Here is a 14,294-nt window from a genome sequence, read left to right as displayed (position 1 = left end):
ATGGTTTAAGAGCGGTTTTTGGTTTAGCTCAAGTAGATTTTAGGGAACAATTTTAAGACAAAACCTAAATAAGTGTACACACAGGGATTTGCACTGGTTTAAATTCATATCTTAGGTTAAACAGTGCAATTCTCTCAAGTGAACATGTCCCAAGTTTTAGAATACATTGTATTATTCTGTAAAACTATGTTTTTAATTGGTAAGTATCCCTACATATTTCTGCCACCAGTATATATCATCTTCAAATTACAGGTAAGTTAACATCCTTAAGTAGATAAAGTTTCAGACTTAGAATCTTCATAAGAAAGAACCGAAAGTGACTTAGTAGTAACTAAAAACGTTTATCATTATGTACAAGATAATTAAAAAATGAATTTCTAACATGAAAGGATGCCCTCATGTTCCTCCTTAACACAGTAAGTTTAATTCATGCTTCATTACAGATTTGGGGGGGAGGGGGGAGGAATGTTATTCTTACATGGTATAACAAACAGAAACCTAGACTATTCTGCAGTATGTGTGTCTAACTGGGGACACTTCCAAATGAAACAGTCTTCCTCATAGTCTTTGCCTATATTTTTAGTTTGGTAAAGGACAAGTTTGTCAAGAGTCAAATAACCTAGTCAAAAGGGCAACTCTTACAGGTGGTTTCATGAAGTTCGCTGGTGTTGATTTAGTTGGTCAACCAGGGCTAACCTCCTAAAGAGGTTTAGATAGCAAACACTCTGCATCTGTTACAGAGTCTCACTCCATTCTAACTAAAACAGTTAAAATTACCAGGAAGGCTGAAACTCAGTCCTGAATTTGTTTACTTTGCCCTTGAAAGAGTCTCTGAATCAAACTATCTGCTACAGTAGCTATAACTGCAGAATGAAAATTGTAAATTAAAATACATTTCACTGGGCTTTAATATATTTGCAAAATTTAGAACTTTGAATCTGAAGCAGAGGAGCCAGGGCTTGAAATATCCATTTGCCATGAGTGAGCAAAATTTCCCGGGTAAGCATCAAGGCAAGCCAGCAATTTTGCAACATTCAAGCTCTGATATACCACTAACATCTTTTATCTGCAAAACCAAGCTAGAAACTTTAGTGCCTTGCTACTAAGAGACATGTTTAAAAACACGTGATTCCATGTTTTGAATGTATTTAGTCAGACCACCTCAAGAAAATACTAACTTAAGAATGACAAACTTTACCTTACTACACATCAGATAACAATACAGCATATATGCACAAGTGTTTAATGAATAAACAGAAATGTTTTTTTAATAAATAAATACAAAGACTAAACAGATTACTTTATTTCCAAACATTGCAATGCACTTAATTTTAACAAAAATGGCTAACACCTTAGAAACTGGTCTTATCTTGGGTGTGGCAACTTTTATTTTAAATTCAATTCTATTTATGAGTGATTTAATTTTCCAAGCTATCCTGCTCAGATCTGTTCTAAACTAAGGGCTACAGGAGGACAAAGTGTCTAGATTAGATCATTTTAGAACATAAAAAGCTTATGACATTTATTCACAAGAGGCAGAGACTTTTTGCTGTTAGAAAAGAAACCCAAAAGGCAACAATTTCACTTTTTTTCTTGGTATTACTGCTCTTTCCCCACTATAATTTCTGAAGGAAATGACCCTATGTTACACTGACTGTGGGGTAGTTGGGTGTACAAACTTCAAGATCCACTTACCACTGTGTGCTGTATTCCCCCTCACCCATAGGAATGAATGTGTTATGGTTGTTTGTGTTTGTTTGAAAAACAAGGTTCTCTTTATGCAAAAACATCTAGGACAATAAAAAGGGCCAATACCATCAGAAGCTCAGTGAAGCTCAACAGAGCAAGTAACTTAGTGGCTGTGAGGTTGTTTAACTCAAATGACCTCAAACTCAGTGTACCCAGTTTACAAATAAAAAGGGTTAGTTTTCCACAGTACCAGCCTTGAAAACTCTACCTGGGATCTGAGAGTCAAGCTGGATTCATACGGTCTCATATACGACAATTGGAACTTAAGTAAATCACTCTCAATAAAAGAGCCTAAATAGAACACAACTTCACTCTAACTCTCTTGGATCAGCAGCATTAGGAGCAAACAGTGTAAAAAAAAAAAACAACCTACACCACCACCACTTTTTAATCACTAAAAGAAGCAGATATACACAGGGACCAGATCTACATAGTAAAGCAGTTCCATTTTTACATAGTCACTCTTCTGAGTAGACCCACACTTTAAATAAATAAATATTAAATTTAAAAAGTGTGGGTCTACTCAGAAAAGTGACTATGTAAAAAAATATATATAAGATGATGGATGGATAGTCCTTTCCCAGGTATGGGCTAATATTCAAAAGGTCTAATCCAGTACTTGTAAGGTGCTCAAGATGTCATTTACATGTGTGCAGTAACTCAAGCAACAATAGAATGTCCAAGTCCTTAATTTGTCTCCCATTATTAGGAACTCAGTTTCCTTGAGTGCATACCAATGTGTTACTGTAAAGCTGCTTATACTTAAGATGGCATCTTTTTGTTCACTGAAGAACTAAAAGGCACTTAAAATATTCCAAGGCTTTAGACCAATTCCAGGTTTTTTTAAAATGATAAAACCACAAATCTCACCTCACATTTAACTTTAAAAATATTGAATAAGAAATCACTTGCAATCTCAACCTCTCCTCTACTGTCTTCATCCTACCACTTCTTGCCAAAGAAGTTCAGGGCCAGAGATAAACCTGGCAATTCTATGGCTAACCCAAAATATATACCGAATAGGTTTCTCCACTGAAAAAAGTGTGAAAGCCAATTCCTTTTAAAATCCAAAAACCTGTTGCCAGAATCTTTTCATAGAGAAGAATTCATTTAAACTAAATGGTTCAAACTAAAACCAGGTCAGAGGTTCTTTCATAGCATACTGCTTTACAGCCAGGGCTTTGTCAAGCCTGACCTTAAAAACCTCTAAGGAAGGAGATTCCACCACCTCCCTAGGTAACCCATTCCAGGGCTTCATCACCCGCCTAGTGAAAAAGTTTTTCCTAATATCCAACCCAAACCAGTGGAAGTTTTACTCCTTTCAACTAGCACTACTTTACAAAATAGCTTATTTGTCAAGAGGGTAATTAAAAATGTTGAGCAGCCATAATAAATTGTGCAATTTACAAAAAGATTTCTGCTAACTGCCAGCACTACTACAGAGCTCACCCTTGTATTATCAGACAACCAGGCTGTGTTTTCCAGTCACCTGAGCAGTGAAAACCTGAGCAAATACACATCTGAAGACTCAAATCATAGAAGAACAGGGTTGGAAGAGACCTCAGGTCATCTAGTCCAACCCCCTGCTCAAAGCAGGACCGATCCCCAATTAAATCATCCCAGCCAGGGCTTTGTCAAGCCTGACCTTAAAAACTTCTAAGGAAGGAGATTCCACCACCTCCCTAGGTAACGCATTCCAGTGTTTCACCACCCTCCTAGTGAAAAAGTTTTTCCTAATATCCAACCTAAACCTCCCCCACTGCAACTTGAGACCATTACTCCTTGTTCTGTCATCCGCTACCACTGAGAATAGTCTAGATCCATCCTCTTTGGAACCACCTTTCAGCTGCTTTCAGCTACCTATCAAATCTCCCCTCATTCTTCTCTTCCACAGACTAAACAATCCCAGTTCCCTCAGCCTCTCCTCATAAGTCATGTGTTCCAGTCCCCTAATCATTTTTGTTGCCCTCCACTGGACTCTCCAATTTTTCCACATCCTTCTTGTAGTGTGGGGCCCAAAACTGGACACAGTACTCCAGATAAGGCCTCACCAATGTTGAATAGAGGGGAACGATCATGTCCCTCGATCTGCTGGCAATGCCCCTACTTATACATCCCAAAATGCCATTGGCCTTCTTGGCAACAAGGGCACACTGTTGACTCCTATCCAGCTTCTCATCCCTGTAACCCCTAGGTCCTTTTCTGCAGAACTGCTGCCGAGCCATTCGGTCCCTAGTCTGTAGCGGTGCATGGGATTCTTCCGTCCTAAGTGCAGGACTCTGCACTTGTCCTTGTTGAACCTCATCAGATTTCTTTTGGCCCAATCCTCCAATTTGTCTAGGTCCCTCTCTATCCTATCCCCACCCTCCAGCATATCTACCACTCCTCCCAGTTTAGTGCCATCTGCAAGCTTGCTGAGGGTGCAATCCACACCATCCTCCAGATCATTTATGAAGATATTGAACAAAACTGGCCCCAGGACCGACCCTTGGGGCACTCCGCTTGATACTGGCTGCCAACTAGACATGGAGCCATTGATCACTACCCGTTGAGCCTGACAATCTAGCCAACTTTCTACCCACCTTATAGTGCATTCATCCAGCCCATACGTCTTTAACTTGCTGACAAGAATACTGTGGGAGACAGTGTCAAAAGCTTTGCTAAAGTCAAGGAACAACACGTCCACTGCTTTCCCTTCATCCACAGAACCAGTTATCTCGTCATAGAAGGCAATTAGATTAGTCAGGCATGACTTGCCCTTGGTGAATCCATGCTGACTATTCCTGATCACTTTCCTCTCATCTTAGTGCTTCAGAATTGATTCCTTGAGGACCTGCTCCATGATTTTTCCAGGGACTGGCCTGACTGAGGCTGACTGGCCTGTAGTTCCCAGGATCCTCCCCCTTCCCTTTTTTAAAGATGGGCACTACATTAGCCTTTTTCCAGTCATCCGGGACTTCCCCGGATTGCCATGAGTTTTCAAAGATAATGGACAATGGCTCCGCAATCACATCCGCCAACTCCTTTAGCACTCTCGGATGCAACGCATCCGGCCCCATGGACGTGTGCATGTCCAGCTTTTCTAAATAGTCCCGAACCACTTCTTTCTCCGCAGAGGGCTGGTCACCTCCTCCCCATGCTGTGCTGCCCAGTGCAGTAGTCTGGGAGCTGACCTTGTTCATGAAGACAGAGGCAAAAAAAGTATTGAGTACATTAGCTTTTTCCACATCCTCTGTCACTAGGTTGCCTCCCGCATTCAGTAAGGGGCCCACACTTTCCTTGACTTTCTTCTTGTTGCCAACATACCTGAAGAAACCCTTCTTGTTACTCTTAACATCTCTTGCTCGCTGCAACTCCAGATGTGATTTGGCCTTCCTGATTTCACTCCTGCATGCCCGAGCAATATTCTTATAATGAAACAAATGTGTCCAGTAATAAGGTGCCAACTTCAGGATTATTTGAATACAGGACTGTTTGGTTATGTTTAGAAGAGTCAGAGAGTTAAGACTTTACAAAAAATGATCAGTAGTTTGGATGGTAAATCAGAAGCCCCACTCTGACCAACGGAAGGCAGTCATTGTTTCTGTGAAGGTTAAGATCTCCTTTTGCCCAGTGTTTATATACTGGCTCTTGACTCTCAACTAAGGCAAGTTACTGACATCATCAATATGGTCTCATTGGGGGAGGCTAATAACAGAGAACCTGCAACAGTCGAATGCTATAGGATGGTGTACTGAACGAACTGGGAGTGGAATGCCCTACACTCCACAGTGCATTACTAAGTACCACCAACAGCAGCAAGCTCAATTCATTTGGGGAATATAAGAATCTTTGTAACTACGTTTTACTATCATTATGCTGTGTACCAACATTTATTTCTCACAAAAATCATAAAAAATTGGAGGACTGCACTTGTCCAGTAGCAAGTCTTTACAAAAACTTTCGAAGGAGGAGTGTATGGTACTACTTCCTGTAGCTGAATTAAAGAACTTTCAAAAAACATTTCACATCATTAAGTCTTCTTTAATATGTGGATAATAGTTAATATTTAGTGCTTAAAAGAGCACTTTGAAATATTTGCCTTAACTGAAGCAGCAACCTCTAAAAATATAAATGTTTTACCCCTCACACCTATTAACAGGCCTAAACAAGATTCTTCCAAAAAAAAAAAAAAAAGGGCCCCCAAAATACTTCTTACAAGGTTTTCACCTAAAATAGCACCATGGAAGACAAGCTTTTTAAAAAGAATCATTGGGATCCTCTCTTTCTGTCTCTCGCACACACATTTCTCCCCAACACGATAAGGCATGTACCAAAATCTCTTTTAACTACCTTCCCTTATAAGCTACTGGGCCGGTAGACATCTCCAAGTTCCTCCCCAAACTCTACACAGTCAGCTTTCCCCAGTTCCTCTGAATTCCTCATCCCTGCTCATTCTCTAGGATCTTCATCACATCCCCATCTTCCTGTTACACATACCTCTTCCCTTAGGCATTTATTCTAGACATCAACCCACTGTCTGTATTCAGAGAGAACCGTCAACCCCCTCCCAATATTTCCTACTCCCCATATGCACAACTCATGGATCTCTGACCTCCCTACCATCTTCTCAGGCCATCCCTCCTGTAAAGAAGCCCCAAGTGCCTTGTCAACTCCTAATTATCCACATAGAATGTCTCGTTATCCCCACCTTCCTGTTCATGTATTTGTTCCTTGAAGTTCTGGCTTCTAGCAACCAAAAGACAATATTTTAATTCTAGATGTGTTCAGGAAGCCTTTCCTGCCTCACTTATCCCTAGCCCTTTCATCAACAGTGCTATAAATACCTGCATAACCCTTCATAAAAAAAAATTAGTAGTTCACATGCCGTTTTAGCACATCAGGGTTTTGCCTCACTTAAAATTACTTTAGTGCAATAAAACAGGAAGAAATGGCATGTGAATATTACTTATTTTTATATTAAGGGGATCTACTAAGAGGGTAAAATGGAAGCAGAGAGGTGAAGTGACTTGTCCAAGATAAAACAGTAAGACACCAAAAGAGCCAGGATAAGAATGCTAGGGTTCCTGACTCCCAAACCGTTTTCATTCTTTTACCAAGCTTTATTTTATTTTTAACAAGGCAAAATTCCTCCAACTTCTCCCTTCCCTTTTTATAACAGGGGAATAGTTCAGTCCATGCATTCATGAGCCATTTAAACACTTTAGGCTGCTGTCCATCAACAACTGGGGCATTGTGCTAAACCAAACCAACTCCTGTATGCAAGCACCATTTAAAACATCCCATCGTAGTTTACTGCAAAAGCACACATGCAGAAGAGAGTATGCACAGAAGACCAGTCACAGTTTATCATGTGACAATTGCCTGTCCCCCAAATTGACCTGATACCATATTTGTCTCATCTTTTTAAGCAGAACTTTCATTTTAAAAGGAGGATGTAGGGAGGCAGGAGTAAGCTGCTCCAGTACTCCCAGGGCCATGTGCCGCAGGGCCAACAGGAACCCTGCTGACTAGATCCATACCAGGCCAGAATGGTGGTAGAGCAGCAGGAGACGCACCAGCATCTGCTCAAGACACCTTCCTTTCCTTTTATTCCCCCCATTAAAACAAGGAACTTGGAGAGACTTCTGATGGACTAATTTTGTATTAATTTCTTCATGACTAACTCCCCCTCTCTTTCATTGACAGGAGACAGAGGCTAAGGGTGACAGTGGAAACTGGAAAGTAGGTTATTTATTGTTAACTCCAATGATGAAGCAGATTGGGTCAGGGACAGATTGTAAGAAGGGTATCATTTATTTTATGTCTGGAAACTAAAGAGACTTAGCAACACTATACATTTATCATCATTTTACTTGCATTGTACATGTATTTCTCATTCCACACACCTGCATATTGTTTTTACTCTATTTACATTGGTCCTGCAGAAGTTAACGTGTGCTTGCTAGACATCACAAACAGAATACAGAGCAAACATTTTAACGCTCTAAACTTCAATATTTTATTCCTATGTACTTTGAACAGATTACATTTAATTTTCAACAAGTCATTCCTGTGCCAAAAACCAAAGCTTCCAGTTTCGGCCTCACTATAAAAGTTTTAAGAGACTGTTTCAAATAATTTGTTACGTTTTCCCTCCTCCAGCCTACCATTCCTGAACTCCTATCATTAAACACCCAAGTTTATACTAGCAAGTTCTTTGCTAGTATAACCAAAGTACAGATGTACAGACAGATCATAAAAAGGTAATTCACAGAAACTTAACTGAAGTAGAACAAATACGTGAAGAGCCATTTCATGGAATCAAACTGGGAAAGAAAGATCAGTGTTTCTTTGGAAGGCTGATGGAATAAGAACCAAGTGTAAGCAAAGGTTACTTTTGCTATTTTAAATAAATACTGTAAAAAAATACTTACAGTTCATCTCGTTGCCTCTGTGACAGCACCATGGTGGCTGTGATGGCAGGCTAACGTGATTCAGCTGTGGCTGCCTCCTCAAGATTAAAAAAACCTTTGTGAATCCTGGATCCAAAATTCAGTCTGCCACAGAGCAGCTTCAACCAAAAGGAAAAATGTTTCTCCACACGTGAAATCCAACAGGAAATCTGGAGGCATTCAACAGGGAAGGTTCATTCCATCTAGAAGGGGAAAAAATACATTTTGCTTTTGAAAAGGTTTATGAAGCCATTTGACGCCATTTTGGAGTCACATGAACATCTACATACCCAGGCTGGAATACTGAAAATGGATAAGTGTGTGTGCAAACTACTGCATTCTTCCCACATTAATTTTTCTGACTTGCACCCTTGCAAATTTTCTCCACCTCTCAGAAGAGAGGTCTGGATAGGCTATAGCAGTCTCCTTCAATCTTTAGTTGCTTTCCTCACGGCAGTGTACAACTAATGATGTACAACTAATGATGTACATCTCCACACCACATTGTGAAGTGAAGATTTCCCAATTATTTTAGTCCATTTCAGTTTGCAACACCCGGCACAGAGGACTAATGATCTGAACCATTTTGGTACTGCCTGTTTCTCCCAAATTCAAGGATGGACTTTAAGGCAAAGTGCCTCTGAATTAAAGCTACAAAGCTATTGACTGCACTCAATAAGCATTTAGGCCAAAGCCTACAACATGAAAAAGCACTACTAAATATGAGATTTTAAGCCTGTCATGGCACTTATACACCATCCAAAAAAAGTTCACTAGAATTTCCACTGTAACGTGGACTAATCATCTGCTAAACATACCTTTAAAAAGGTAAATATTAGTACTAAGTCTTCACCCAGCCATTAAGTTTTAAAATAGATTTTTAAAATCTGACCAGGTAGTATAATTCTTGGTGTTCTGGGTTACCATAATTAAAGATTGTTGCTTTAACTGTACTAAGGTGCATCTTGCAAACAGTATGCAGTCACTTATGACAGTATTTTCAAATTCATTCTCAACATTATCTTCAAAATCTAAATCTTTACAGTGGTAGGATGAGTCATGGCATAAGTTTTGCTTTTTACCACTTAAACTTATCCTATGCAGTACTGGAATTTTAATATCCTTAGTGTGCAGAATACTTTTACTGGATGGTTATGATCAGATTTGGACCAGGAGTTGTCATTTGAATCACTTTAACACAGCTTCCCCTGCAGTTCCAGTGATCTTCCATGCTCCAGGTTCTGTTGTGCAAAACAGCAATATCATTATGAGCAAGCCAGGATCCTGCATCACTGCCTATTTTTCCCATGCACTTGACAAGTGTCTCTCTCTGTATCACACCATTTACTCAGTCCTCTGAAGAGCAAAGCAGACTGACCAAACAAGGGAATGATTTTTAGGAATAGAGTAAAATGTGAAAATAAAAATGTTACAGTACTTCTGTGCTCACTTGACCTTGCATTTGGAGTATATATATTTAATAAAAACAGTTTAATCCAGAATTTTGTTAAGAAGCCTGTTCAAAGCAGACAGTGTTCTTTTTTAAAAAAAGAAAAGGCGTACTTGTGGCACCTTAGAGACTAACCAATTTATTTGAGCATAAGCTTCTGTGAGCTACAGCTGCTTATGCTCAAATAAATTGGTTAGTCTGTAAGGTGCCACAAGTACTCCTTTTCTTTTTGCGAATACCGACTAACACGGCTGTTACTCTGAACAGTGTTCTTTTATACACTAAACTCAACGCTTTCGTACACATACTTTAGTCCACATCCTCAAAAGCTAGATTTAGGAATAGTGCTTAAAAAAAATGTTCAGCTGTTATCACATGCTTAACACCATTTGGCTATCCATTGTGGACACAGGGAAGATGTGCTTTGAAGTCTAGGCTATAAGTTATTTGTATTATGGTGGAGCCTAGGTGCTCTGCTCTCGGCTCCTCTGTGGTAGGCATTGTACACACAGTATTACACTGTCCCTGTCCCCAAAAGCTTACAATCTCAACAAACAAGACTGACAATTTAATTTGCTTGACCCCATCCACAGTGCCAGTCAAACATGTTTTTCATGAACTAACTGAAACAGTGCTGTAGGAGCTGACAGTATGGACTCCATGCCACCAGCAAGAGGCAGCAAAGATGACTGCCTCTTCACTTAGTTCTGTGCCTATGCCTTGCTTCATGGTATGGGTTGTTACAAAAGAAGAGGGAGAAAAATCATAGAATCGTAGAATCATAGAATATCAGGGTTGGAAGGGACCTCAGGAGGTCACTTAGTCCAACCCCCTGCTCAAAGCAGGACCAATCCCCAATTTTTGCCCCAGATCCCTAAAATGGCCGCCTCAAGGATTGAACTCACAACCCTGGGTTTAGCTGGCCAATGCTCAAACCACTGAGCTATCCCAAAAATTGTTGTTCTTAACCTCTGAGGACAGGACAAGAAGCAATGGGCTTACATTGCAGCAAGGGCGGTTTAGGTTAGATATTAGGAAAAAGTTCCTAACTGTCAGAGTGGTTAAGCACTGGACTAAATTGCCTAGGCAGGCTGTGGAATCTCCATCATTGGGGATTTTTAAGAGCAGGTTGGACAAACACCTGTCAGGGATGGTCTAGATCAGGGGTAGGCAACCTATGGCAAGCGAGCCAAAGGTGGTACGCAAGCTGATTTTCAGTTGCACTCACACTGCCCAGGTCCTGGCCACCGGTCCAGGGGGCTCTGCATTTTAATTTAATTTTAAATGAAGCTTCTTAAACATTTTTAAAACCTCATTTACTTTACATACAATAGGTTAGTTATATATTATAGACTTATTGAAAGAGACCTTCTAAAAACGTTAAAATGTATTCGTGGCACACGAAACCTTAAATTAGAGTGAATAAATGAAGACTCTGCACACCACCTCTGAAAGGTTGCCGACCTCTGGTCTAGATAATACTTAGTCCTGCCTTGAGTGCAGGGGACTGGACTAGATGACCTCTTGAGGTCCCTTCCAGTTCTATGAAGGGACAATGTAGCCCTTGAAGGCTGACCTTTCACAGTACAGGGAAGAAGTGGTATTCAAGGTTTTTGGGTTTGTGGTTTTTTTTTTTGGGGGGGTGGGGGGCGAGAGAGAGAGAGAATAAGTAATACAAAACCATTGTCCCTTGAATTGACTAGAAAAGGTGCCCTCTAGTGGGAAATGCTGCCAGACCTTTGGGCATTCCAAACCACCACTTAAGCCTTGCAATGGCTCTTTGGGTTTAAGAGTAAAGGTCTAGACACTTATCTAGTTTATAGCACTCTAGCTGAAAACTGAAAAACAAAAGTATTCTAAATACAAATACAATCATTGTCACAATGAAAGAATCCACTTGTTTCTGAAATACACTATTCATGCTCTAATGTGTAGTACTAAAGGCAGACAGAACTATTACTGACAAGCTGATGATATACCCATTCAACCGGCTACAGAAATCAGGCTCCACATGCAACTCTAACAGCTGGCTGCGAAGAAGCTCAACCACCTAAACTTCAAATAATGGGATACCAACAGTGCATTAAACTTTAGATGCTAGATCATATATTAAGAAAATATAAGCTTTAACACTCATTCAACCTAGCAAAAAGATTAAAACTACCTGATGCAGACTTATTTAAATTCAGCATTCCAGATACATGCAGAGTCTATACTACAAAAGGTTTTCTCCATCTACACCTACAATTTAAGTGTAAACCCTAGATTCTGGATTAATATAAATAAAATGCAATAAGTAGTCCCTATATTCATACCAGGTATTTCAGTATATTGCACAAATACTACTAACTCCTTGAACAATAAAGTCATGACCCAGTATTTTGTCAGACATAATTTTACATCTAGGAACTACAGCCCTGTTTTTCTGTCACACTAGTTGATGCGATTCACTGTTTAGGGAGGAACCAGTTAGCAGGCCATCATTCTCAATTTTTCAGAAGGGAACTGCACAGCAAAGAAGAAGGGTGTCCCTCAAAGTCAGCATTTGATTTGCTTATAAAACTCAGTAATAGCAAGTCAAAAAAAAGATGTAAATGGAAAGCAAACAAATTGGAGCTAGTCTCATTAAATACCAAAACTAAAGAATTAGGTTACTTTAAACAAAAAACTAGTGAAATATGCTATATATATATATATACACACACACACACATACACACACACACTTTATTGAAACAGTAATGATTATGAAATTTACTGTTTTAGGAAGCTTCTTTTGATGTAGTTCTACCATACACATTTAATGTAATATCAAAGGTGTGATTTTTGTAGCTCTGATAACACTGCCTCTCCTCCTTTCCTCCTGCACACACCTCCCACCAGTGTGTGGTGGTAAAAGCTATGGAACATCATGCGGCGATGATGTAATCATTCTGCCCATGTCACGGACTCCAAATGCCCTATGCAACTCTAGACCAACTAACTGACTATTAAGATAGGTCCTCTCTGTGCTAAAAGAGACAGTGTCTAGTTTACCTGGGCAACAGCATGGATATGAATCCAGTTGCAAAACCTTGTATTTCCACAAAGGCTGAGCCATATTACATTAAAATGTGGTTGAACTGAAATATATAGACAGGGCTTTAGATCAGTAGGCTGTCTGGCCAAAACGGTCCTGTGGGGTGCATACAGATCCTGAAAAATTCATAAAGAGATTCTGTTGTTTCTGTTGTTGCCGACCTCTGGTCTAGATAATACTTAGTCCTGCCTTGAGTGCAGGGGACTGGACTAGATGACCTCTTGAGGTCCCTTCCAGTTCTATGAAGGGACAATGTAGCCCTTGAAGACTGACCTTTCACAGTACAGGGAAGAAGTGGTATTCAAGGTTTTTGGGTTTGTGGTTTTTTTTTGTGGGGGGGGGGGGGGGGGGGGAGAGAAGAATAAGTAATACAAAACCATTGTCCCTTGAATTGACTAGAAAAGGTGCCCTCTAGTGGGAAATGCTGCCAGACCTTTGGGCATTCCAAACCCAAAGTTTGGAAGTTACTTCACATATAAGGAAGAAGCATTACTCACATATCTAAGAACGCTAATCCCTTGATATCAGCTTTGAAACCTACCAGTACTTCCACTGAATATATTCATTTACATATAGATCTTGAACCATCATACTAAATTTTCATGTAGTTTGGAAAGAACAAGTAATGTTTCATCTCTGAAAATTTAGTAAAAAACTGAATGAAGAGTCAAGTGAAACAGCCTTCATATTATCAAAAACACAAAAACAAAAACCACTAACTAGAACCAGGAGCTTGATTTTCTGAAATGTTGATTCCTTCTCTCTCAAGAGAGAATGTGAGCTATAGGTGCTCTACAACTGTGAGCGCTAAGGGGGAAGAACCACCACAATAAGGCCCGAAGTTATATTTCTTCTAATGGTCCCATTAATGACTTGTGCATCATAGATAGCAGTATAGTTTTCCACACAGTGACCCATCACTTGCCTTGAAGGAACCATCTACAGGAGAAGCATAGTCTGATCTCCATACCTAGTGTACAAAGCTGGCAAGGGAGATTAGGACGGTGGTTTTTGTAACATGACAACAGTCCACTAAGAACCAGATCTGATTAGATGACAACTGTTTTCAGTCACTACAAACAAGCTAGATCTGAACTGTGACCTAGAAGTGGAAAGCTGTTATTAACTGACCAGAACTATCAGTTTCTGTCAACACCACTGCTTTAACTGTTTGTATGCATGTCTTGGTGAAGGTTTATAGTAAATTATATTAGTTCTCCTTGATTTGTCTTCTGATTCAGACAATCCCAGTCCTTTCAGCAGATGGCTAGTTTTGTTCTGTCTGAGATTAAGTCTTATTTAGATGGGTTGAACAGAGTTAAAAGACTCAAATATCTTCATACTGCAGTTAAATAGAATTCAGCCGAGTGGCATTTATACCAAGTTGTTTAATTTTAAGTAAGATGTGCAAAAACTTGTCTTAGTTGTGAAAGTCAATTTCAAAGACATTACACTACACAAGAAATATGGTAATGTTCCAGCCACAAGTTACAGTCAATGTCAGCATTAAGGAGTCAAACTGGAGACAGCTCAGCCCTACAGCACGCTTAACAGTGAGGTGCTGCTGATATAATGCAGTAGGC

The 14,294-nt window shown here is 39.8% G+C and overlaps 1 protein-coding gene across 3 annotated transcripts in view; it reads right to left on the bottom strand.

Annotated features, from left to right (window-relative positions):
• The window catches only part of PAFAH1B1 (platelet activating factor acetylhydrolase 1b regulatory subunit 1), a 64,446-nt gene that overhangs the window by 29,388 nt on the left and 20,764 nt on the right, over positions 1-14,294 (bottom strand). For all 3 annotated transcript variants that reach the window (XM_073316046.2, XM_073316045.2, XM_078849290.1), the window contains one exon: positions 8,166-8,386. In XM_073316046.2, coding sequence (XP_073172147.1) covers positions 8,166-8,197 — 32 coding nt within the window. In that variant the 5' untranslated portion in view covers positions 8,198-8,386. The remainder of the gene's footprint in view (positions 1-8,165; positions 8,387-14,294) is intronic.

This window comes from Lepidochelys kempii, chromosome 17 (assembly GCF_965140285.1).
Source record: "Lepidochelys kempii isolate rLepKem1 chromosome 17, rLepKem1.hap1, whole genome shotgun sequence".
Classification (NCBI taxonomy): domain Eukaryota; kingdom Metazoa; phylum Chordata; order Testudines; family Cheloniidae; genus Lepidochelys; species Lepidochelys kempii.
This window is presented reverse-complemented; position numbering and strand designations above follow the sequence as displayed.